Genomic DNA, 25,517 nt, shown 5'->3' with positions numbered 1-25,517 from the left:
AACCCCTAAAGTTGTCTAAAATTCCTCATACCAGGGAAGAGCGGGCTAGCCTGGCTTGCCTGTGGGCCCCATCTGGAGGTGGTCCAGGCGAACACAGGGGAGCGGTTCTCGGCTTATTGCTTCAGTGGTGTGAGTGAGCATGCACCTAATGTGCTGGCCGTTCATGAATTCTGCTGGCTGAAGAGATCAGGCTTGCTGGTGGGACTGGAGGAATCTGCGGGCAGCGTACTATGCTTGTACGATCTGTCCATCTCCCGCGTTGTCAAGGCTGTGGTCATCCCTGGAAGGGTGAGTCCCATTTCCTTTTCTCTGCTATGTCTATTCAGCACTTTATCTGTTGCTATTGTATTTTGCACATTGGGAGTTTATTTTAAAAATTGTTTTTGGCTTGCTGGTCTTTACATGGTAAACATGAATCTGTTTATTGGCTTCAACAATGAGCTCGCAACTGTCTAAATTTTTTTTTAACAAATTAGCTTGAATGATTCATCTCTAGATATACTGCTGGTTTGCTTGCTAGTTATATGCTAGATAGGTTGTTATCCTCTGTCTAAACACTGCTCTGGTCAGTTTGCTTGTCGACATACTCATTAGAAAGCTGCTGTCCTTGTCCTATTGGCTTTGACTGTCGCTTTCAGGTGAATAATTGGTGTGACCTATGTTTTATGCATCAAAACCTAATCATTCATCTGAAAAAATCCATCTAGAGTGATGTCATTATGATATGTCATCACTTTCGACATTTCAGTGACTAAAAGTGAATTCATTAATTGTGACAAATCAATAGTTTTGTACATTAACTCTGAATTCAGTCACATTATTACTGAGTGTTTGGAGACATGTAGCTTGTCATAAATAAATGCATTTGGGTGAAACAATATGACTGCAGCACCTTTCAGGTGTAAAAAAGCATATACTAGTTGCCAATTATCTTTTCTATTTATGAGCATCATCCTCTAAGTATCATTCATACTTTCTACTAAAGATGGAATAGATTAACCATATAATTTGGATGAATGCATTTGTCATGTACTGTAAGTCCTAAATAAGAGCATCTGCTAAATTAATGTAATGTAAATGGTATTCGCATTTCACCCTCTGGCAGATCACTGCCATCGAGCCACTGGTGAGCTATGGGGGAGCCAGTAGCAGCACCCAGCACCTGCATCAGAGTCTGCGCTGGTTCTTCGGCGTGGTGGCAGTGGTCACTGATGTGGGCCATGTCCTTTTGGTGGATCTTTGCCTGGATGACCCATCCTGCAGCCAAAGTGAACTTGAGGCCTCAGGTCAGCTCTTCAAGATGTTTCTACTTATTTTCCCCATCAGGCTTTTTTTTCTGTTTCTATTCTGTTTATTTTCAGACCCTAAATGTCTCTGGGACTGCCAGTGTTTTGGTTTATACACATTTATTCTGCTATCAGCTGACATTGAGTCTAAAATGTCATTGTGTAGGCCTATGTGTTTGTGTAAGTCCTCTACCTCTGGTTGAGTCAAGGTTTAAAAAATCACTAGTTGCTGATTAATCTCTCAATCTGCTCCCCCCAAATAATATACTGAATAATAATGAGAAAAGTAATTTCATATAATAAAGATGGGGATTTCATGACTTGATTGCGATATACTGATTTGCACAAATTGCAGGTCTCATGGGCTTTGTGACATTCCACCCCCACCCACCCTCCTCTTTGTTTTTTTTTTGCCCTTTTGCTTTCCAGTTTTGGATGGTAACTGTCAACCTTAACCACTTCGCACAATGCTCCTAGTGGTCGGCACGCTGGCGTGCTTAGATTGCTCAGTTCAGACATTCTGTGCTCCTGCAACCAAATTATGAGTTGAAAACACAAACTGTGTTCTAGCTTTATTAGTAGACTATAAACTACACTCCTGGGCAAAAAAAATGGGCCACGCCCAAAATTGCACAAAATTAAGCTTTTAATGGTCAAGAATTCAACAAATGCAGACCTACTGTGCCACCATTTGCTCGTTTACTTTTGCTGCAGTGAACTGTTCGGGGAAAAGCTAGAAACAGGGAAATTCACTTGTGCAGTAGACAAATTAACATAATGTCAAATAAGAGTCATGTTTTGTATTTGGTTGCATATCATTTGGATGCCATGACTTCCTGATGTCTGTGACCTATCAACATCAGTCTGGATATCTTATTTTCAGGTTGTCCTACAAGCGATACAAAATCTCTTTGCATTTGAATGGATCTCTATGGGAATTGGGGGGTGGGACTTGATTCAGCTGTAAATTATGCTGATACAGTATGGAACACATTTGTTAGCTAAATGGCTTTAAGTCATCAAGGGTCCAGGGTATCAGATGAGCCTCAAACCACTGTGCTGCTGCCAGATATGCAGTAGATACAAGCATTGTTTCTCCTGAATATTTTTTCCATTGAGTTCAACAGGAAAATTAATCAGGAGAAACAATGCTTGTAGTATCTACTGCATATCTGGCAGCAGCACGGTGGTTTGATGCTCATTGGTTTGGTAAGTAGTGTTTAATGCACCAGATGAGGCCTGAACTGCCAAAACATGGTGAACGGTTGAAAATTGTTTTAATGTCATCCCGCCCCCATACAAGAAAACATCACATACTGTAGAGTGCTGAAAAACATACGAGAGTTAATGATTTCACATTTAGGTACGCATTGTCTGATAATGTTTTTGCATTCTTTTTTATCCGATATCAATGTTTAATCTTGGACAAAAATAAATATTAATTCTTGGAGAGATTTTTGATTTTTATTTTTATGTTTCAGGACTCCTAGATATTTTAGACCACTGTACTGACGGAAAGCTTGTAATTCTCATTTGAAAATGTTGCAACAGTGAGTTTCTTGAGTCAAAACAGTTGATTTGTAGTGAAATACATGATTATGTTACGATTTACATCAATCAATTTGGAGACAGTGGGTACACTGCTTTTTGCTTGAGAGATCTTTAGTAGTTCTGCATATCCATTCTTAGATTTTACGCACTTGTGATCAAGGAGTTTTTGATCCAGGACATGTATATTTTAACCTGCTGTATATATGCAATCTCTCAGTATTTCATTGCAAACTAAAACAAGCACGAACCCATCCAGACCCACGGCGCAACTTGGCGAACTATTTAGCTAGCTAGCTATGGCACGTCCTCACCTCTGTAATGTTATTTGTTGTCCTCTGTGTGTCCATACATCTGTTTCGGTGGTTGTAGCTGTGTGTCCTTAGCTCCTACTCATGCATGCAGGATAGTATCCGTACGCGCTAACTGGGTTAACTAAAGTAGACGATCCGTATGTGCTAACTAGGTTAGCTAAAGTAGGCGAAACACGAACATGTTAGGGTTAGCTAAAGTAACGTTAGCTAAAGGCGTTAAAGCTGTGCTTAAAAATGTCGTGCCGTACTACCTGCGCATGCGTCCTACTAAACGAAGCACCACCTGCGCATGTGTCCCACAAAACGTCCCTGAAAGGTCGTCCGTGACTGAGTGACCACAATTTGTCATGCATAGCCCACGGCGCCAGTTCCTGCATGCCATGGGAAAAAAGAGCAAATTCATTTTTGCTTTTTTGCCTGAACAATTACGTTTGTGGCTAAGTTAGTATTGTAAATGGTACAAATGTCTTTCTTAATTTACGCCATTTTTCAAAAATCTCTGTATTGCTCACATCTGGAGTTATAAAGCTTTAAATAAGGTACCCCCTAAATGGGCATGGATTGGCCAGGTTTGGCATGTGTGCAAAGGGGTTAACATAGCCTACAGTGTTACAACGTATTTTAACAACCACCTATTACCAAATGCTTGGAGAAATAATGTGTGAAATAGTGTAGCCGTCAGATTCTGGAGTGCGCTGGGATCAAAATTCTCATCCTTACCTGACGTTGCTATCAGATGTTTGGCGGCCCCTGTCAACTTTAGAGAAATTAAAACGGACACATTGTAACCCTGTTTTATTTACTTACGCAATTTGAGTGCACCTTATTTATGACAACATTTTGTTAAAATAATGGCAAAAAAAAGCATGCGCTTTCTTTCCATGTTGGACCGAATGAAGCAGTTTAAATGCCCCTGCTTATCAATGAATTTCACTGGTAGGCTGTTCTGAGCAGCTGGCAACCGGTTGTTGATTTGTAATTTAAAAGCACTTGTTACTGTTGCTATAGTCACGCATGTTATTTCACTCAATTCCGCAAGAGATCTATTCATTAGTTTGATAATTGTACGTTTAAAAAAATTCAATTATTTCTTCTGCATTTTTTCAGTTTTCCACAATTTTCTGTCACAGCTCCATGATTTCAGCCTGTATTTCCTGTGACAGAGTGATCTGTAATCTGTGATATTTTTCACATCATTTTGCATCATTTCCCAGTTGTTCCTTTGAAACTTTTCTCAACAGGGATGCTATTCTCAGGATTTATGCTTTTCAACCCACCAAATATTCAGACTTGCGTTACATCCTTGGTTCCACCTGCCAGGATTTGTCCACTAATTCAAACACTTAACTGAAGTTAAAAAGTTAGCTAGCTAACTTGCCTCCTGAAAGATGACCATTAAATGAGTTGAAAATCGACTTAATAGTAGGGATGTGACGGTACACTGAATTGACGGTACGGTTCGTATCACGATACAGAGCTCACGGTACGGTACAATCTCGTCCCCAGTGGGCGTGACTTCGTTCCTCTTGCTGGTAGCGAATGCAAGGATCGAGGAGTCTCTGGGGAGGAGAGTGGGTATGGTATGGAATAATGGATAATAAATGGGTAATAATCGAACATCACTTTTAAATGTGCTGTTTATTTTCAATTAAATAACAAGATTTATTTATTTATTTTTTACGTCTCAAAGAAGTACTATTTTATTGACTACATTTTATGAGAAAACAATGTATCTACTTAGCCAACGTATATCAGAGAGCACTTTCTCTTTCGAGCAGCCGTTAGAACAAGTAACGGTAAAGAAATCAGCATCCAGGGTTAAAACAACACATTGTGGGAAATTTAGTGAAATAAAATGGCCATATCAAACACATTATTTCAAACTAAATTGTTTAGAATAAAATCGAAATGAAAACACCTTATTAAAAATAGGGAAAGAAAGTGCTTGGTCCTTTGGCTATTAAATATTCTGTGGGAAAATGCTCTGTCTATACTTTTTAAACTGTAAAACTAAATTCCAGTAAAATAAAATGATGTGCTAATATATGAACCGTGGTTCGCCTGCTTTCATTTTCGGTACTAATTGTCAGCTGTTTTAGGTAAGATTTTTGGGTACGCTGGATTTTTTCACACCCCTGCTTAACAGCGAGTTGAACTTCGCTAGCTAACTTTAGCTTTCTTGGCTGACATTTGGACACTTATCAAAAGTTCATTAACTAAAATTCTAATGTTAAGCAGGCAATTATTATCAATACAACTTTGCCATATCTTGGTGTCAAGTCTTTCAACAAGACTGCATGTTATAATTTGTTAACATTAACATATCATTGAGCATTGGGGTTTGTGTGTGTTGGGAGTTATGGGAGAAATGGGGTAGAGCCCTGAAATTGGTCTTGCTCTCAATGTTTATTATTGCATTGACTAAAGACAAAAAAAAACATTCAAGGTCTGGTTTGAGATTGGTTATATTCCCCACAAGTGACAAGTATACTTCTTTCATGTTTTTAACCTAATTATAAACATTAACTTGTAACACTGTTACTAGTAGTGCAAGTTTAGCATGACCTATTCAGCACATAAGGACAGGGTGGGCACAAATCCATATTCATATCCATAAGACGTTTATGTTAGAGCAGATTGCCAACCTTTAAAATGCTATTAGCTATGTAGAAAGGATTTTACTGGTCTTAGATGTTTTAGTGGCGTACATTGGACCACAACTAACCCTACCCTCTGGAAACCATTTAGCTAAGGGGAAAGCAAGCCAATCTCTTTATTAATTTGTTTTATTTTTTTTTGCTAGAATCATTTGAAAATATCTTTGGGTCATTTGCAAAGAAGCATTATAAAGCAGACCAGCAAAGAATTCACAGATTTCAGTTTCTCAGACCTTATAATGGTCTTGGTATATTTGGCATATTTGTGGGGAAAAACACACACTTGTTATTTTTGAAACTTAAGTTAATGAATCATAATAGCCTGAATCAGTTGGTTTTTTAAATAGGCCTTTATTTTTTGACAAGTAAGATTCAGTTTTTGGACAAAGTTGTCAAGCCCTGTACATCACAGTAAAAAAAATCATACATTTTCATGTAGCTACTCATGTCATGCCAGCTCTGGACTCGACTCAAGTGAAACTGTGTAATAAACCAATTATACGAAGCACTGTACTGTAATTTAGGAGCCTTCAGTTGCCATTGTGGTCACTCACTCACTCACGGACGATCTGAGAGGGACGTTTAGTAGGACACATGCGCAGGTGGTGCATTGTTTAGGAGTAGGCGAAACGGGATGCATGCACAGGTGGTGCTTCATTTAGTATGTGGTTTCTCAACAGGGGTGGTACATGTACATCTTTAAATAGATATATCCACATTATATAATACCACTAACTTATTTAAATAACGTATATAACCTAAATATTTTGAGCAGTAATACTTATAAGTAATACTTTTGAGCATAGCAATGATGAAATTTCATCTATGTTCGGAGAGAGACAGTGTCTATGATACTGTTCTGTTCGCTTCTGTTTTGCTCCAGGAAACAATGTCAGCTAGGTCTATCAGCAAACAATATGGCTTAGCTATGTCCAGAAGTCCTCAATAATAATAGTATTTTCCATGAAATATCGTTAACCACGTTTCGTTCGGTGCAGAATATTTTTATGCTAACATAGAGTGAATGTGTAAGTGAATGCGATGCTAAGAGAATTTTCTGTTACGCTGACCTATAAAACGCTATTCCAAAAGCAGAATTAGACATGTTATAAATCGTTAGAAAGCTTATACTCTCACCTACTGAATAAATGAATTGTCAATCAAGCCAGGCTGAACTAAAAAGGGCGACGATGCTGTAAACAACAGGTGTGGTATTACGCACAGCTATTTTGGAAGATACCCAGGCGTCACAAATGCGCGTATATTTCCCAAACGGATTGTCCAAGACAATATATGACCACGCAGTCTCAAAAGGGACATCTCCACACGTAAAACCAACAGTAAGGTTGTATATTTATTCAATATTTAGTCCCAGATATTGACTGTAGAATGACATGGTATCATTTCTAAACTTTTTCTTGTTTATTTCGTTTTTTGTTATTCAGTGAGCAGCGTTTTCACTGCTGTATAGGCATATCTTAGGGCTATTTTCGGGTTTATCTTGTTGCTATGACGGAATACGATTTTTTAGTGGTGAAAGAATATTTTTATGAATGCCCAGAGACAATATTGTCCATTATGCGCTAAGAGGTTAAGCCATTTTTCAAGTCTCTGTGTTGTTCACATCTGGAGTTATAAAGCTTTAAATAGGGTACCCCCTAAATGGGCAAGGATTGGCAAGATTTGGCATGTGTGCTAAGGGTTAATATAGTCTTATCAATAAAGATTTCACGTGGTTTGACTAAACCGAAGTTCCTAACCTAAAACAATATAGCACAACAAATCTGAGAAATCACCTCAGAACGCACCACCCAAGCAAATCTGCTCAACTTGAACTTACATCCGAAGCTGCTACACCATCTACATCTGGACAGGGGCAGCTGAGTGTTGCCCAAGCATTTTGCCCGAGGGGTGAAATATAAGCGGGACAAATGGAAAGCTCTGACAGCGTAACCAAATTAATTCAACCGTCGCAGTCGGAAAGACAGGCAATGTCGGTCTGTTTTATTTCATTTTAACATAGCCTACTTTGTTTAGCACATTTTACTTATTTGATTTATTCCAAAACATTTGGAATTGTTAAATCTAGGTTCTATTTAAAAGAAATAAGTGTTAATAAAGGGTTCATTCTATTCTACTTATGCTGCCATTTTGTAAACGAAAAGACCGTCGGTTTAACAAATTCATTTGATTTAATTTGACTGTCGCTAATTAAAAGCACATTTTCATCTCTTTTAACAGGCAGTGTCGATCAGTTTTCTTCGTTTCATTTATTAACACTGTCACTACTCAAATATGCTATAGGCCTATTGTTTCATTTCCTACTTAATATCTAAGAATGTTTAGGCAATTTAATTTGTTGAAACAAATGTTTAGCACTGTAAAAATAAATATTTTATTTTTTTCGAAAAGTTTAAAAAAGTAAAAAATGTTAAATATTTGTTGTTTATAGAAATTACATTACATTACATTACAGGCATTTAGTAGACGCTCTTATCCAGAGCGACTTACACAACTTTTACATAGCATTTTACATTGTATCCATTTATACAGCTGGATATATACTGAAGCAATTTCGGTTAAGTACCTTGCTCAAGGGTACAACGGCAGTGTCCTACCCGGGAATCGAACCTGCGACCTTTCGGTTACAAGCCCAGTTCCTTACCCACTGTGCTACACACCGTCCTACATAAATGTTGATAAAGTTATGTTGTTAATTATATTCAACTTATGCTGCCTTTTCGTGAATGAAACACCCCCCCCCCCCCAAGACGAGAAGATTTTGCCGATCGATTCGATTACCTGGGTGACGATAATCGACAGCAAAAATTCCATGACCGTCACAACCCTAACTGGAACATGCCTTTCCAAATACCTCAGTGGTAAGCTGTTTGTCTCTCAATCCTTTGGTTGAGGGTTCAAATCCTGGTGGTGGTATCGTGAACTGCTTCAAATCTTCATTTGATCTGGATCTGGCCTTGTGTTCTTAACCCTCTGGGGTCTGAGGGTAAAATGAGGTACACTGGTGATTGTGCCATGCTCTGACATGTAAATTTCATCAACTTTATATGCAGTGATTCCAAAGTTTTTCATATCTCTGTTTTCAGCACAAACTCAGCTACAATAATATGGCAGCAGTAAGTAGGTCATAATCATATGCTGATTGTAAATTGCTCTAAAAACACACAAACTGTAAACAGCAGTAATAAAACACACTAAACAATAGTATTGAAGTTTTTGGATCACTGAAATGTGTTCATCAAGGTCTTGGGTATCAAAAGATGACAAAATATTTTAGCAAATCCAATGAGAAATATAAAATAAATTTCTGAAAGTTAGTGTTGTGACTAGTATTTTTCAACACCAGGTGAGAATGGGAGGGCAAATGTCCTTTCTGTAATGAATATGCATTGGGTAGGAGGAACTGCCAGCTAAGTAGGCTATTCACACCTGGCCGCATGCCTCCCCACCACTAACACAAAGACTCAATGAGCCATTTAGAAGACGGAAACAAAGGCATCTTTTGATTTTGGAACATTTATTGAAGTAAACTATATGCATGGAAGATGAGATGAGACTGGTGTACTCTTGCGAAGCCTGCGTGGCCTCTTAGCTAGTGGTGAACTGTTTCCTGATCAGCGTCTCTGTAAATATAATAAAAACAATTGTTAGGAAATGTGACATCAAATCAAACTTCATTTATGTAGCACATTTCCTTCAACAGGTGAAAATTAAATGTGCTTTACAAAATAGGGACAAACCACTAACTAATGAAAACAAAACTTAGGAAATGTGACATAGTTACATCATATACAAACAAAGAACCAAACAAACACAACCAGATTGAGAGTGGTAGCCTATAATTTTGAGATGCAATGGTTAGAATCGTTCGTAGTGTGGGAATTTACATTAGCGCACATATTAGTGAATATTCCTACAAACACACAGAGAATAACACATTTACAAATAATGCAAGCTATTAACGAAACAACATTAGCTAACTAAATAAACATTGATATTCCAACTCAACTACACACAACTCATCAATAACAATGTCTCAATCTGAAGTAGGCTAGGTCTGTTTAGCTAAGTGGTTATTTTATTGCTATTTCCCGAACTTACATACAGTATGCTAATATCGATTGTGCGAGGACACCAAGTTTTAGAATCCTAGCCACACCACTACGCGCCAGGCATGGGCTATTTATTACCAATATGATTGAAAAAAATCTACAGTCTACCTGCTACTTCTAACACAACCAGACGCAGAGAGCCTAGCCTATAATTTTGAGATGCAATAGTTAGAACAGTTCATAGTGTGGGAATTTACAAACGCGCATATTGCTGGATATTCCTACAAACACAGAGATACGTTGCAATACAGTACACATATTTACCAATATGATAAGAAATATACTTACTCATGAAGTTGATTCTCAGCTGGATCAGTTCGCTGTTCGAGATGACACCGTCCAGTCATCTGGGCGATTTTCCAAAATTAAACGAAATGTTTACGTCAAAAGAAGTGAATTACGCTATATGCTTTGACATTCTATCCCGCTTTCGCAGGCTTGGCATTTCTCACATGGATCTCGCATCGCCCCTCCCCTAGTCCCCTTCTATGGAGAGTAATTATAATGTCGTTAACATGTGAATGCGATTTGGGCGGACTTCCTGCTGAGCGAAATTCACATAGTAATGAGTAAGGACTAATGAAGCATACATGGTCTAATTAATCAAATTTAAAACTTTTAAAACAATTCATATTATTTGCCAATGGGCGCATTGGAAAGTCGCGATTCTAAGGTTTCTGTCAATGTTTTTGTTGCGTCTGTATGATAACAGCTTGTGAAGTTAATCATCCAAGTAGAAACGAAAGTTCATTTCATCTTGTCGCGCTCCGCCGGCGGAGCTCCCGACCCCAGAGGGTTAATGGGCATTGTCTGCAAAATCATCTACACTGCTTTGACCCCGGTATGAATTTGTAGCATAAATCCAACATGTTAAAAGTTAGATGTATGTTGTGAAGCGTACTTTCCTCATCCTAGTCTGTTTTTAGCTTGGCTAAAAATCAGTCTGAACAATCTCTTGATCATGCTTAAAGTTTTTGAAGACAATTTGTTGTTGTATAACACTAAAACATAATTACCTAATTCAGCGATAGTGACTTAACAGAGATTTATTTTAATGAAAATATTCGAGATTATTACTTTAAGAAAATAATTATAGTCAACAGCACAATGTTATTATAAACTAAATATATTTTCACAGTGATCATTTTGCTGTGATTAAAGAGCAGTAATAGCTTACTGAAAGTATAAATTGAAAAACAGAACTTCTGTCTGTCTGAATGGACAATACCGGGCAGCCTGTTAATATGATTCTCACTCACTCACTGCTGTATACAGTACTGCCTGCACCACTTTTACCTGACAGAGCTGTCCTTAAACAGCTACAGTCATACAGGATACACATTATATACAGTAATTATAATATTGTGTTTTCTTACTGAATTTTTGTTTTTTCAGAATCGGCACAATGCATACAGAAACTTGAATTAAAAATGATTTTTTTAATCTGCATCTGCTTTTTCATATTTATTTTTTTTCCAGGATGGGCACAATACATACAGGAAAAATCCATGTGACAACGATGGTGCTTTAACTTTAATATAAATATTGGACTTCTTTTTTTATTTAAAAAAAAAAAAAAAAAGAATTGCTCTAGGGTTTTTGTGCCTGATGTCCCTTTGTGTTTCCATTGTGTTTTGCAATAGGCAAAATTTGTCTTTATATTTTGGAATTAAATATGGCGTGTGAAAATGGTCCTTTGGAGTATTTTTGTCTTGGTAAAATAAATAAATAGACATACATGTACATACATATCATTTAATTTGTTAAATATTTAAGACCAGGCTCAATTTCAAATTAACACATGAATGAATACAGATAATTCCATACATTTAAGAAAGTACATCAAATTATGCTAAAAGTATACAATTAACCTAAGTATCTAAACTGTAAAATTCATTCAATTCATAATGTATCTTGTGTGTTTCAAAAACTTTGTGGAATTATGCACTTTAATATTTTTTGTTCATGCATACATGCACTCAACACTGACTTTGCCAGTAACTCAGTGAAAATGACTATTTCCCAATCGAAAGGTTGAGGGTTCAAACCCTGCTTTTGCCTTACCTCTCCTGGTCTTAATGCTAAATTTTCAAGTTCTTGGGCTAACTGTGTCATCATTTCAGCTTGCATTCATGAAAACCACATTTCATTAACAATTAAATAACAAACAAGCATCCAAATGCTCCCAATCTGCTTGGACCCCGATCATCGCCGCTTGCGGCTATATTTATTTATTTATGTTTTCTTGTTTTTTGTTTTGTATTCTTGTTATATTCCTCCCTTCAAGAGGCTTCATCAAAATGTTTTTTTCCCCAAATTACAATTGTAATTAAAAATGAATGTGACTTCCAAAGAGGGGATTAGTCACAATAAAAAAACCTTAGACTTTTTACAGGTTAATAAACTCTAAATCATGCTTTTTGACTTCTAAAGCAGAGTATCCTGTCTTCATTTGATACATCACATTAGTTCTAATGTAAAGAAAAACAAAAATCTTATTAATCCGTGCCACCAGCTTTTGTGCAACAAAAAAATAAAAATGCCATGCACTGCCACTCAAAGTTTCACAAAGGTAAAAACCTACTTCTATGTAAGTAGACAAACAACTGAAAAAAACTTAACAGTCCTTGAAGAAGACACTGCCTCTGGAAAGTGAATAAATTTAGTGTGGTACCAAGATCCAAGCAACGCTTCCTTTTCAGTTGTTTGCCTATTTTCATGTAAGCAAGTCAAAGTCAAAATCAATCGTATTCTCTGTAATTGCGTGAGGACAACATGGAGTCCTTGTCAGTTTATTTTTCTAAAATACCTTTGCTGGTCTTTTATATTCATGAACGATTCATATTTGCTGACATAAATGTAATGAAATAACATTTATAGCTAACTTGATCAACGTTAGGTCCCTATTCAGTGATTTATTTATTTGTTTTTTGTTACTTATTTTTGTTGGCTCCGCCTACATGCATATGACGTGTTATTGACTGGTTTATTACAGGATAGAAGTGATTTTCCCGATATTAGTCTGGTCCCTAAGTGTTGCAAGGGAAGTGGCACCTTGTAGCAGCCAATAATGTAATAACTACCAATAACGTAATAATTTTTCCGTTCTTAATGTAATAAAAGTCGATAACATAACTTACCAATAATGTAATAAAATTTCTGAACCAATAACGTAATAACTTTTTGTACATAATGTAATAAGTTATTAGATTATGGTTTGGTTATTGATTATTGACTGGTTATTACATTATTAGCATTATTAGCTGGGTAAAAAAAAATCATTAATGTAATAATAGGAGCCGATAATGTAATAATATACTTGTATCACTATGTATAAGTTTTATTTATTATCAAGAGTCAGACTTCCATAACACTTAGGCCTACCCTTACTGTTGCTTCTTTCAAATAGCTGCTCAAAAACCAGGCCAATCCTGACCCCTGAATCTTAGTCCTAACTCTGAGAAAACACACGCACACATACCTACTCTCTCTCTCTCTCTAGGAATTAATTGTTTGTGTAACTTGATGGTTAGACTTATCTCCAGCCCTGCCTTATACTCCTTTGCCATTTGAGTATCAAATGAAGTGGGAGCACACACGTTTGCAAACACAGACAATTACTCTTATGTTGTATAATATGAAATCTATACCTCTTTGAAGATGCTGTGTTCTTAAATAAAAAAGACCACCACTTCTTTCCATGAAAAATATCTTTAATCAAGTGTATTTAAATGACTTCTTCAACCAAACTGGCACTATTATCCCTTGTGCTCAACTTTCAACCTCTTAATGCAAAATTCTAAACTGTAAAATATAGTGTATAACATGACCTACAAAGATAACTTTGGTAACACATCTTTCAGTTTTATCATAATAATAAAGGATGGTTTACTGTCCCTTTTTTAAAGAACTAAACATTCTCTTGATACACATTACATTTACAGTATCTATACCAATTGGTCCCAGAATCATGTTTTGTCTCAACAATACAGCCGCGTTTCCACCGCAGGAACTTTACCCCAGAACTAGGAACCTTTTGTGGAACTTGGTGCGTTTCCACCGCAGGAACTAGGGTCTAAATTTAGTTCCGGGGGCTTTATTTTACCCCCAGAAAAGTGCCTGCTCGGGGGGTAGTGGAACCTTTGGGGTGGGGCGCAAGCGCTGAAAATTTCTGATTGGTCGACTACTTGCAGTGTTATGTTTTATTTCAACCGCCATGTTTAAAAATCTGCAGCCGCAAACAGATTTATTTTCATAGTAACTTCAAATCAAACTTGTATGTTATGCGGCGCAGTAGCCTAGTTTTGGTTATAGCCTGCCAACGTCTTGGAATTATAACGTGTGCTCTTCTATTCTTTTCTTGCTTTAGTATTCGTTTTATAAAATGCTAAGTATTCGTGCTGGGACAGCATATTACGTACCAAAACATTCAAACGGATTAATTCGGTTGCTGAATATTTTCTTCCGGATTTTCTTTGGTAGCCCGTTGTAATTGACTCAAAACGTTTGATACAGTTATGTGAGGTATGCGGTAGTTCTGCGTAATTCACATTGGTGATACAGGAAAAGCAAACTGGAAATCACCTTCCACACTTTTTGTCAGGGTAAAATAACAGGTTAATTCTAGTAATCGTCCCTTTAGCTTTTTCAGACTGCCGTAATTTTACTCTGCAATTCCACAAAAAGACCAGGAAGACTATGGACTAATTTATGGTGCATGGTTCGCATCTGGAGGGCACACTTCGCTGCTCGGCTAGCAGTAAATTCGAAGGAAAGCAAACGGTGGCTGTACCACTGCTAATTTAAATTTTCGCGAAAGTCCGAGTTTTCGTTCTATTCTTGTCATTTTGAAATTAGCCTATATGGAATTGACGATGAGAAAGTAATCAAACAGCAAATTGTTTACAACGTGTGCATGTTTTCTGCTGTTGTTGCCAGTTATATTGGAAATGTGAATGCATTCTGTCACCTCGGATGTCAAGACATGAAAGTGAATGTTCGCATAAAAACATAATGAATGTGTTTGAGAGGATATATAAAACAGTTACAATCTGACTATTGGCCTGTTATATCCTATTTGTTGCATAACAACGATCCAAGTTCAACTACCAACGACAGTTTTGCTTGACAACGGTAAAATATGCCCAAACGGCTGCAGAAGAATATTTCAATTCCAGGTGATTAAATCGATAAAAATCAATAAATACAAAAGTAACCATATATAGTCATTGTTGGTAACCCGTTGTGTATAAGTGGAATAAACCCCTCCGGGCGGTCCCGGTTATTAGAAAATAATGTAGGCTACTTCGGTGGTAGTATGGGGTTACAGAAGAAATCATAGGACAGATGGACCGAAGACAACGTCGCTTTTTCATACGTCAGTGGGCTAATTTGCCTAATCTTCGCGGGACTTTAGACCGCGGTGGAAACGCAGACAACAATGGGCTGAAGGAACCTTTTAGTTCCTTGAAAAGTAGTTCCTGGGACTAAAAGTTCCGGGTACTTTTGGTGGAAACGCGGCTTATGTTTCATTTTTTCAACAGAACTATTTTGTTAAATATTTTTTGCCCAAACTAATATAAAAGTAGTACTGATAATTCTTTTAACAACATGTATTTTGCACTCCAAATTAGGAAGTATCGATAAGAGTATTGATAAGTATTGGTATTGATAAAATCCTAACCATGCCCATCCCTAGTTGTAGAAACTAACTAACTCACTAACAGGTGCAGTTTTCCCATGACATGGCTTGCCATTGTGCCCCTTTCTCTCTTGTTTTAAGCACTTCTTTCATGGTGACTTGACTTGACTTGTCTTGCTTGATGTTTACTAGTGATTCGACTTGACTTGCTTGAGTCTATGGAGTCTAATAAGGAATTGCCACAGTTAATTTTAACCTGGAAAGCTGGCTAGAAAGTAATAAATGCATTGCTAACTAACTTGAATAGGATTGTAAGCATCAAATAACCTTGATTGTAAGGCTAGCTTTGCTTGTTACCTACCTACACACTCCTCTCTTGAGTGTCTAGCCGCGATTATAAATCTTAATGTAATAAAAGTCGATAACGTAATAACTTACCAATAATGTAATACAATTTCTAAACCTATAACGTAATAACTTTTTGCACATAATGTAATAAATTATTAGATTATTGACTGATTATTACATTATTAGCTGGGTTAAAATAAATCATTAAAAATGTAATAATAGGAGCCAATAATGTAATAATATACTTGTATCACTATGTATAAGTTTTATTTATTATCAAGTGTCAGACTTCCATAACACTTAGGCCTACCCTTACTGTTGCTTCTTTCAAATAGCTGCTCAAAAACCAGGCCAATCATGACCCCTGAATCTTAGTCCTCAGAACTCTGAGAAAACACACACACACACACACACACACACACCTACTCTCTCTCTAGGAATTATGACTATTTATTTGCTTGTGGTGCTTGGTTAGACTTATCTCCAGGACCTGCCTTCTACTCATTAACCATTTGAGGTCCAAATGAAGTGCGAGCACATATGTTTGCAAACACAGACAATTACTCTTATGTCATATAATATGAAATCTATACCTCTTTGAAGATGCTTTGTCCACGAATACAATAATTGGTCCCAGCATCATGTCTCAGAAAACAATATGTTTCATTTTTTCAACAGAACTATTTTGTTAAATATGTTTTGCCCAACTAATATAAAAGTAGTACTGATAATTCTTTTAACAACATGTATTTTGCACTCCAAATTAGGAAGTATCAATAAGAGTATTGATAAGTAATGGTATTGATAAGCAGTATCAACAGTGGTATTGGTATTGATAAAATCCTAACCATGCCCATCCCTAGTTGTAGAAACTAACTAACTCACTAACAGGTGCAGTTTTCCCATGACATGGCTTGCCATTGTGCCCCTTTCTCTCTTGTTTTAAGCACTTCTTTCATGGTGACTTGACTTGTGACTTGCTTGACCTGAGCAATGACTTGACTTGTCTTTCTTGACATTTACTAGTGACTCGACTTGACTTGCTTGAGTCTAAACACAGTGACATGGGACTTGCTTGAGACTTGAAGGTTAAGACTTGAAACTTGCTTGTGACTTGCACAAGTGTGACTTACTCCCACCTCTGCCTCACTGTCAGGTGAAAAGAAGCAGTTGGCGACTCTACATGTATCAGAGGCATGTGGTAGTCTACACCCTCCCCAGACCAACAGAGGATAGCGCATCGACCAGGACCGTGATACACACAGAGAATTGGTATAACGACTAAAATTGGAGAAAATGGCAAAAATAAAAAAGAATGAACTATAGATATAATTTGCTTCGGTTTTAGACTCTTTGTTGAGCTTGTCATGACTGTATTCAAATAGCCAAGGATGTCAATAGGGCAAGGATTCTGATTTGGTAATACATTTTCATGTAACCTTTCAGGAGTCAGGTTTGGTATATATACATAGAGAGAGAGAGCACTGAATAGCTATAATAGTGTGGTTGAAACAGTTTGCTTGAAAAAGTTATTTAAATAAATTTAATTAAAGCTGACATTTTTCATGAAAAGAAATGGTGGTCTTTGTATTTGTGGACAAAGCATCTAAGCAAGAGTAATTGTCTGTGTTTGCAAACATATGTGCTCGCACTTCATTTGGTACTCAAATGGTTAAGGAGTATAAGGCAGGGCTGGAGATATGTCTAACCAAGCACCACAAACAAATAAATAGTCATAATTCCCAGAGAGAGAGTAGGTGTGTGCATGTGTGCATGTGTGCGTGCGTGCGGTCAGGTTTTTGAGCAGCTATTTGAAAAAGGAAACAAGGGTAAGTGTCATGGAAGTGTGACACTTTATAGCCAATAAATAAAACTTAAAGCGATATAAGTATATTATTACATTATCGGCTCCTGTTGTTACATTTTTTATGATTTTTTTAAAAACCCAGCGAATAATGTAATAACCAGCCAATAATGTAATAACTTTTTGCATATAATGTAATAAGTTATTACGTTATTGGTTCAGAAAATGTATTACATTATTGGTCAGTTATTACATTATCGACTTTTATTACGTTATTGGCAGTTATTACATTAATGGTAGTTATTACATTATTGGCTGCTACACACCTCTCTTGCTAATAACCTTTAATTTTGAATGTGGGCTGTTGAACGTAAACAAGTGAATGTTCTTAAGTGAACATATAATGTGTGGAAATCATGACAAGATGTGTGGTTATATGATTTTTAATGCGTGCCATGGAGGGTGGTTCATTGCCCCCAGTTTGCACTTTAATCATCTCAAAAAATAACATGCATTACGAAATATGTGTATTTACTTAAAATATTAGCACTTTTTGCCCCATCATTACTATTTCGCTGAAGAAAGTACTGCAATATTATGCTGTATAGATTTATTTTATTGCACTGACATTGAGTGAGTGAACAAAATGGCATGTGGGCTTTCAGAGCTGCAGTTGATCTGATCTCTTTATTTCTCATTTCTTCTTTGTTTAGATTTGGAGGTGGTAAACAAGTCACCTGCTGAGGTCCCCCACATTCGGGAGAGGGTGACACAGCAGGGGCGGCATCTGTGCCTCCAGCTGAGCACCCCCTCTGGCACGAGTGCCACTGCCCTACAGTATGTCACCCGCACAAACCTGCTGGCAGTAGGCTTCTCCGATGGGTACCTGCAACTCTGGAACATGAAGACGCTGAAAAAAGAGTGAGCTTGCCCCATACTTTACACTTTACGTATGTTTATAGGCCCTGCCAGTCACTGCTATGTCAGTGAAATTTTATTAGTATTGTGTATTTTTTACAAAGAACTTGTTAATACGCTTCATTACCCTGGCCCTCAGTGGCATATAGGAAGAAGTCTTGGGAAGAACTAGACTCAGTACGGGGGAGTCCATCCTCCTTTGGCCAGCTTAGGATGCAGATTCATAGGAACTAGATGTGGTCGCAGGGTTCTTAGCAGAAATTTTCATTGGAATGGTGCTCAGGCCCTCATATCTTCGAAGCAGACATGGAGTATAATGGGTTGGGTTATGGACAGGGGCAATAAAGCTTTTGCACCTTAAAATGTCTGGGGCATTAAAACCACTCACAAAGACAATACGGGTTAAGAATTGGAAATCATTTAGGCCAGTGATCAAATCTTAAGTTATCTGAAATTTGATTTTCTCTGAACAGATGATAAAAAGGGTGATAAAAATACATATTTTTATGCATATATTTTAAAATATTAAAAGTTAAAGTGAAAGATGTATGCCTTGCTTCTTTTTTTTTTTTTGCTAATTTATAAACTTCAAGAAACTACTTGAATAAATATTTTGAAGTATGTGAAAGGTCCAGACTTTGCTTAATGGGTGACCAGTAGTGGTACACAAAAATCTTGGTTTGTTGCCTACCTCCATTTTGACTTCACATCAAAGCAAAAATATTGCCATTTCTATATTCATGACATTGCATGAAACACTGCCATGTAACGATCACTTTTTTGAATGACATCGTCTTTGCATGGAAGTGTTTTATGAAATGTCATAGTTTAACAAATATAGAAATGGCAGTATTGTTGGTTTGATGTATTCCAGGGATCAGGGATGTTTTTTTACCAGAAAAAAGTAGTTCTTGAAATGATGGATGAAACAATTTACTTGGCCATTATACTTGTAGAATACAGAATGTAGGTTCATATTAACCCCTTAGCACACATGCCAAATCAGGCCAATCCTTGCCCATTTAGGGGGTACCCTATTTAAAGCTTTATAACTCCAGATGTGAACACCACAGAGACTTGAAAAATGGCTTAAATGAAGCAAGACATTTGTACCATTACATTACAATAACAAAATAAACGAGACAAACGTTTAAAAAATCATATCTACCATGTCATTCTACAGTCAATATCTGGGACTAAATATTGAATAAATGCGCGTAGAGATGTCCGTTTTGAGACTGAGTGGTCGTATATTGTCTTGGACAATCCGTTTGTGAAATATATGCGCATTTGTGATGCCTATAGCTGTAATACCACACATGTTGTTTACGGCGTTGTTGCCCTTTTTAGTACAGTCTGGCTTGATTGATGATTCATTTATTCAGTAGGTGAAAGTATAAGCTTTCTAATGATGTATAACATGTCTAATTTTGCTTTTGGAAGAGCGTTTTTTAGGTCAGCGTAACCAATTTTTTTCTTATCGCATTCACTTGCTCTGTGGTAGCAGTAGCCTAAAAGACGCTGCACCTAATGAAACGTTGTCAACGGTTTTTCGTAATTTCTTGGAAAATACTATTATTATTGAGGACTTCTGGGCATAGCTAAGCCATATGTTTGCTGATAGACCTATCTGACATTGTTTTCTGGAGCAAAACAGAAGCGGATAGAACTGTCATTGATTTACTGTCTACTGAACACAGATAAAATTATAATTGCTATGTAAGTATTGCTGCTCAAAATATTTCGTTTATATACCTTATTTTCGAAATTGAGTGTCTTTAAATAGGTTAGTGGTATTATATAATGTGGACATTTCACACTGTAATCTAAGCGTTAGTTAGTTGTGAAAAGTTTCCAAGAAAAGAGCTAGCCTAAGCCCAGAACATGGTCACACTCTGGAGCCTTGTTTACATGGGTCCCTTTTCAATTTGTATATTCTCAAAATTTGAACAGTGGCTGGATATGAAGGAGGTGTGGTCAAATATCTTTTCCACAATTTTTACATATTCATATTTTATTTATGTTTAATCTGTGATATTTCTAAGAATTTGGCCTTATGGAGCTTATGCAAATCAGTATTTTGCTAAAAGCGCCCCCTACAGGCCACATTGCACCATAGGGCTGCAAGCCTGTGCATGCTCATCTACAGTATGGCTGTCTGTTATTTCCTGAAATTAGGGCTGCCACTAACGACTGTTTTTCTATCGATTGATCTATCAACTATTTTACCGATTAGTCGATTAATCTAAACGATTAATTTTCCTCCAAAAAAATCTAATTGACCATTTAATTTAATTTAATTTAAGTTCCAGGGTTTTCCCTACCATAGAAAGGCTTAGGCGCAGCACCTAAGTGATTTTGCGGAGCGTCTTAAGCCGAATGAACGTAAAAAGGCATTTAGGCGACATATCAGAATGAATGTAAAAATAACGGTGATGCGCTGACAAAAAAAAAAAACGGAGAGGTGGCTTTATGGTTTTAAACACTCCACGCTATGATGGAGACAGAGACAGTAAATAAATGATACTGTTCTATTCGCTTCTGTTTTCCTACAGAAAACGATGTGAGATTGGTCTATCAGAAAATTTATGGCTATGCCCAGACGTCCTCAATAATAGTATTTTCCAAGAAATTACGAGAAATCGTTGACAATGTTTCGTTAGGTGCAGCGTCTTTCACTGCTACCACAGAGTAAATCCGTTAGTGAATGCGATGATAAGAAAATGTTTGGTTACGCTGACCTAAAAAACACTATTCCAAAAGCAAAATAGACATGTTATACATCGTTAGAAAGCTTATACTCTCACCTACTGAATAAATGAATTGTCAATCAAGCCAGACTGTACTAAAAAGGGCGACAACGCCGTAAACAACATGTGTGGTATTACGCACAGCTATTTTTGGAACCTGTGAACCTCTTTCGCAACCGAGTCGGACTCTGCTGCAGCTGCCATGATTTTTTTTAAACTGTAGCTTTGACTGGAGCCGACCAATGACTGGAGCCAAAGACGACTGACGTTACATAGCAATTACGTAGTGATATTGAAGAAAAACATTTGTTATAATGAATTGAAGCGTTTTAGATATCAAATAGGTTAATTCAATTTAAGAAAAAAACAAAAAAAAATACAATGCGTCGGTTTAAAATATTGATGTTGATGCATTTTCAGCGTCAACGTCATCGATTACATCGACTAATCACAGCAGCCCTACCTGAAATATCAACACAATCGGCAATTTTTTGGGCATGCACATATTTTAGTCATGGTCAGCGATTTTTGTCTAAATTGAAATTAGTCCTGTGACCGTCTTGGACTGCAAATGGTAAATGGACTGCATTTATATAGCGCTCTTATCCAATGCACTTTACAATTTATGCCTCTCTTTCACCCATTCACACTCACACATCAACAGTGAAAGGCTGCCATGCAAGGTACCAATCAGCTCATTGGGAGCAATTAGGGGTTAGGTGTCTTGCTCAGGGACACTTCGACACGCCCAGGGCGGGGGATCGAACCGGCAACCCTCTGACTGCCAGACAACCGCTCTTACCTCCTGAGCTATGTTGCCCCCTCAATGTCTTTTGTGATATCAACATTTCCTTAACAATTTAACACAGGGAATGCTATACATGACGCATGCCAAATGTGGTAAGAATCGGACAAAAATTCTAGAAGTACCAAAGTTTTTTAAAAAATTTTATTGGAAATGGTGGAAAATCAATCAAGGCAGACATTAGGGGATATAAGTTCAACATGAGGTGGTAGACGTGATTAAAAAATTTGGCGAATGTACATCAAACGGCATGGCCGTAATAATTTTTTCAAAGTTGCAATTTTGCAGGTGGCATAATAATCCCAGAACTAGGGGTCCTATGCACCCTTGGTGCTTGGCCCCCTAAATATGTAGCATAAATTGAACATCAATATATGAGCAGAAATATTTTTAATTTGCTGTCATTCATGAATGGAGTCCAGTGGGAATAGGCTGTTTGAGCGAAAATGTTGGTATCACTAGGGGGCGACTTCATATCTGGTGGTGAAATTGTGAGCTTGTTACGAAACTTTGTGACAGTCCCACTGATGGGCCATTATTTCAACTGACCAACAGGGTGTAGGTAAGGCAAATTGAACAAACATCTTGCTTAGACACTTAGACACATTCGACTCTCGAGGAGGAATTTTTTTTTTGCCTAAATCAATGAAGCGGTCAGTTATAGGTCTTTAAATTGGAACAGAATCTAGTTATATATATCAATTTTCCAAAAACATTGCAATATTCAAAATGTCGGATAGCTGCTGTGTGGTTTACTGCACAACAATACAGATTTATAATCTTGGATTTCCTTTTATTTATTACCAATGAAACCTGTGGCTAGCAGCTGCTAATGCCACTAGCCCACAAAGACAATGCTACCATTGCTTCTGCAATCAAATGTTCAAAGTTAACCTCTTAAGGCACAAGCCAAATTTTGCCAATCCTTGCCCATTTAGGGGGTACCCTATTTAAAGCTTTATAACTCCAGACGTGAGCACCACAGAGACTTGAAAAATGGCTTAAATGAAGCAAGACATTTGTACAATTTACAATACTAACACAGATTAGTTTATATTCATAATTTTGGAAGAAATAAAGTGCCACAAATGCAATTGTTTTGACAAAAAATCCAAAATAAATTTGCACTTTAAGTTTGCAATGAAATACTGCGAGATTGAATATATGCAGGAGGTTAAACTATACATGTGCTAGGTCAAAAACTTCTTGACCACAAGTTCATAAAATCTAAGGGTGGATATGTAGAACTACTATAGGTGTACGAAGCAAAAACTAAGCAGTGTACCCAGCATCTCCAAATCTATCCAAAATGTCTAAATTATGCATTGCTGTAAATCATAACATATCCATGTATTTCACTACAAATCAACTGTTTTGACTCAAGAAAATCACTGTTGCATAATTTTTAAATGGGAATTACAAGCTTTCAGTCAGTACAGTGGTCTAAAATAGCTAGGTGTCCAGAAACATATCCAAAATCTCTCCAAAATTGAATAAAATGCTTTTTGTCCATTATAAAGCATATAAATGAGCCCCTCATGAGGGTTTAAGATGAAACATTGCTATTAAAAAAATAATGCAAAAACATTGTCACACAATGCGGTACAGTACCTAAATGTGTAATAATTAACTCGTGTGTATTTCTATACTCTGTACTCTCGTATGTTTTCTTGTATGGGGATGAGACAACATGAAAACTATTTTCACCCGTCCACCACATTTTGGCAATGTTCCAGCTCTGACGTCATCACTGTTGCATGCTTCACAAAAACTATTACACTTCCGTCTAACGCTTACATTACAGTGTGAAATATTTACATTATATAACACCACTAACCTATTTAAAGATACTCAATTTCAAAAATAACGTATATAACCGAAATATTTTGAACGGTAATACTTACATAGCAATGATGAAATCTCCTCTATGTTCAGTAGATAGAGACAGAGACAGTATCAATGATATTGTTCTATTCGCTTCTGTTTTGCTCCAGAAAATGATGTCAGCTAGGTCTATCAGCAAACATATGGCTTAGCTATGTTCAGAAGTCCTCAATAATAATAGTATTTTCCAAGAAATTACGAAATATCCTTGAACATGTTTCGTTAGGTGCATCGTATTTGTCTGCTAACAGAGTGAGTGCGTAAGTGAATTCGATGCTAAGAATATTTTCTGTTACGCTGACCTATAAAACGCCATTCCAAAAGCAGAATTAGACATGTTATACATCGTTAGAAAGCTTATACTCTCGCCTACTGAATAAATGAATTGTAAATAAAGTCAGACTGTACTAAAAAGGGCGACGACGCCGTAAACAACAGGTGTGGTGTTACGCACAGCTATTTTGGAAGATACCCAGGCGTCACAGATGCGCCTATATTTCCCAAACGGATTGTCCAAGACAATATATGACCACGCAGTCTCAAAAGGGACATCTCTACACGTAAAACCAACAGTAAGGTTTTATATTTATTCAATATTTAGTCCCAGATATTGACTGTAGAATGACATGGTATCCATTTTAAAAAACTTTTTCTTGTTTATTTCGTTATTCAGTGAGCAGCGTTTTCACTGCTGTATAGGCATATCTTAGGGCTATTGTCGGGTTTATCTTGTTGCTATGACGGAGTACGATTTTTTAGTGGTGAAAGAATATTTTTATTAATGCCAGGATAGACAATATTGTCCATTATGTCAAGGGTGGGGGGTGTTTTTTAGATGAGACTGCAGGGAGGGGGTGCGTGTTAAATGAACGACCGGAGCGACAATGGTGGGGCTGCGAAACTCCGTTTTCGGCATAGTTGTCATGTATCGTCTACTAATGAAACTGAAACAACGCGTTTCTGTTTTCATCTCACACGTTGGTTGCAGTAGCACCAAATGTTTGACTTTAGTAATCTAGGCACACGGGCGTGCCCACCACTAGGGGCTGTGCGCTAAGAGGTTAAACCATTTGATTATGGATAAGATAACTGATTATGTTAGGGAACGATACCTCAAGCCACTGAGTAGGTTTATTTGCCATCTGTAACCGCATGAGGACTGCACTTGAGTCTTGCTTGGTTTATTTAGCCAAAATACCTTAGCTGATGTTTAGGAAACAGTGTTTCAATCTAATTTGCTCACCCAACAATGCTCGCCATTTTCTAGATTAAATAAGTACTCTGATTACCTACAGACTGGACAGTCTAACAATGTATCAAGCCTAGTCTTGACAATCCCCAGAGTTTCTGCCTCTACTACATGACTTGGCGGGGGATTCCACACATGACCACTATCTGCGTAAAAATCTTTTTCCTAAGGTCCATACAG

General features: G+C 37.1%; 1 protein-coding gene across 3 annotated transcripts in view; it reads left to right on the top strand.

The window, feature by feature from the left end:
- ahctf1 (AT hook containing transcription factor 1) overlaps positions 1-25,517 on the top strand; it is a 224,363-nt gene that overhangs the window by 34,307 nt on the left and 164,539 nt on the right. For all 3 annotated transcript variants that reach the window (XM_064341031.1, XM_064341029.1, XM_064341030.1), the window contains exons 3-5: positions 35-288; positions 1,106-1,286; positions 18,445-18,652. In XM_064341031.1, the coding sequence (XP_064197101.1) occupies positions 35-288; positions 1,106-1,286; positions 18,445-18,652 (643 nt within the window). The remainder of the gene's footprint in view (positions 1-34; positions 289-1,105; positions 1,287-18,444; positions 18,653-25,517) is intronic.

The sequence above is a fragment of the Anguilla rostrata genome, chromosome 6 (assembly GCF_018555375.3).
Source record: "Anguilla rostrata isolate EN2019 chromosome 6, ASM1855537v3, whole genome shotgun sequence".
NCBI lineage: Eukaryota > Metazoa > Chordata > Actinopteri > Anguilliformes > Anguillidae > Anguilla > Anguilla rostrata.
The sequence above is the reverse complement of the archived record's forward strand: the minus strand, read 5'-3'. Positions and strand labels throughout refer to the sequence as shown.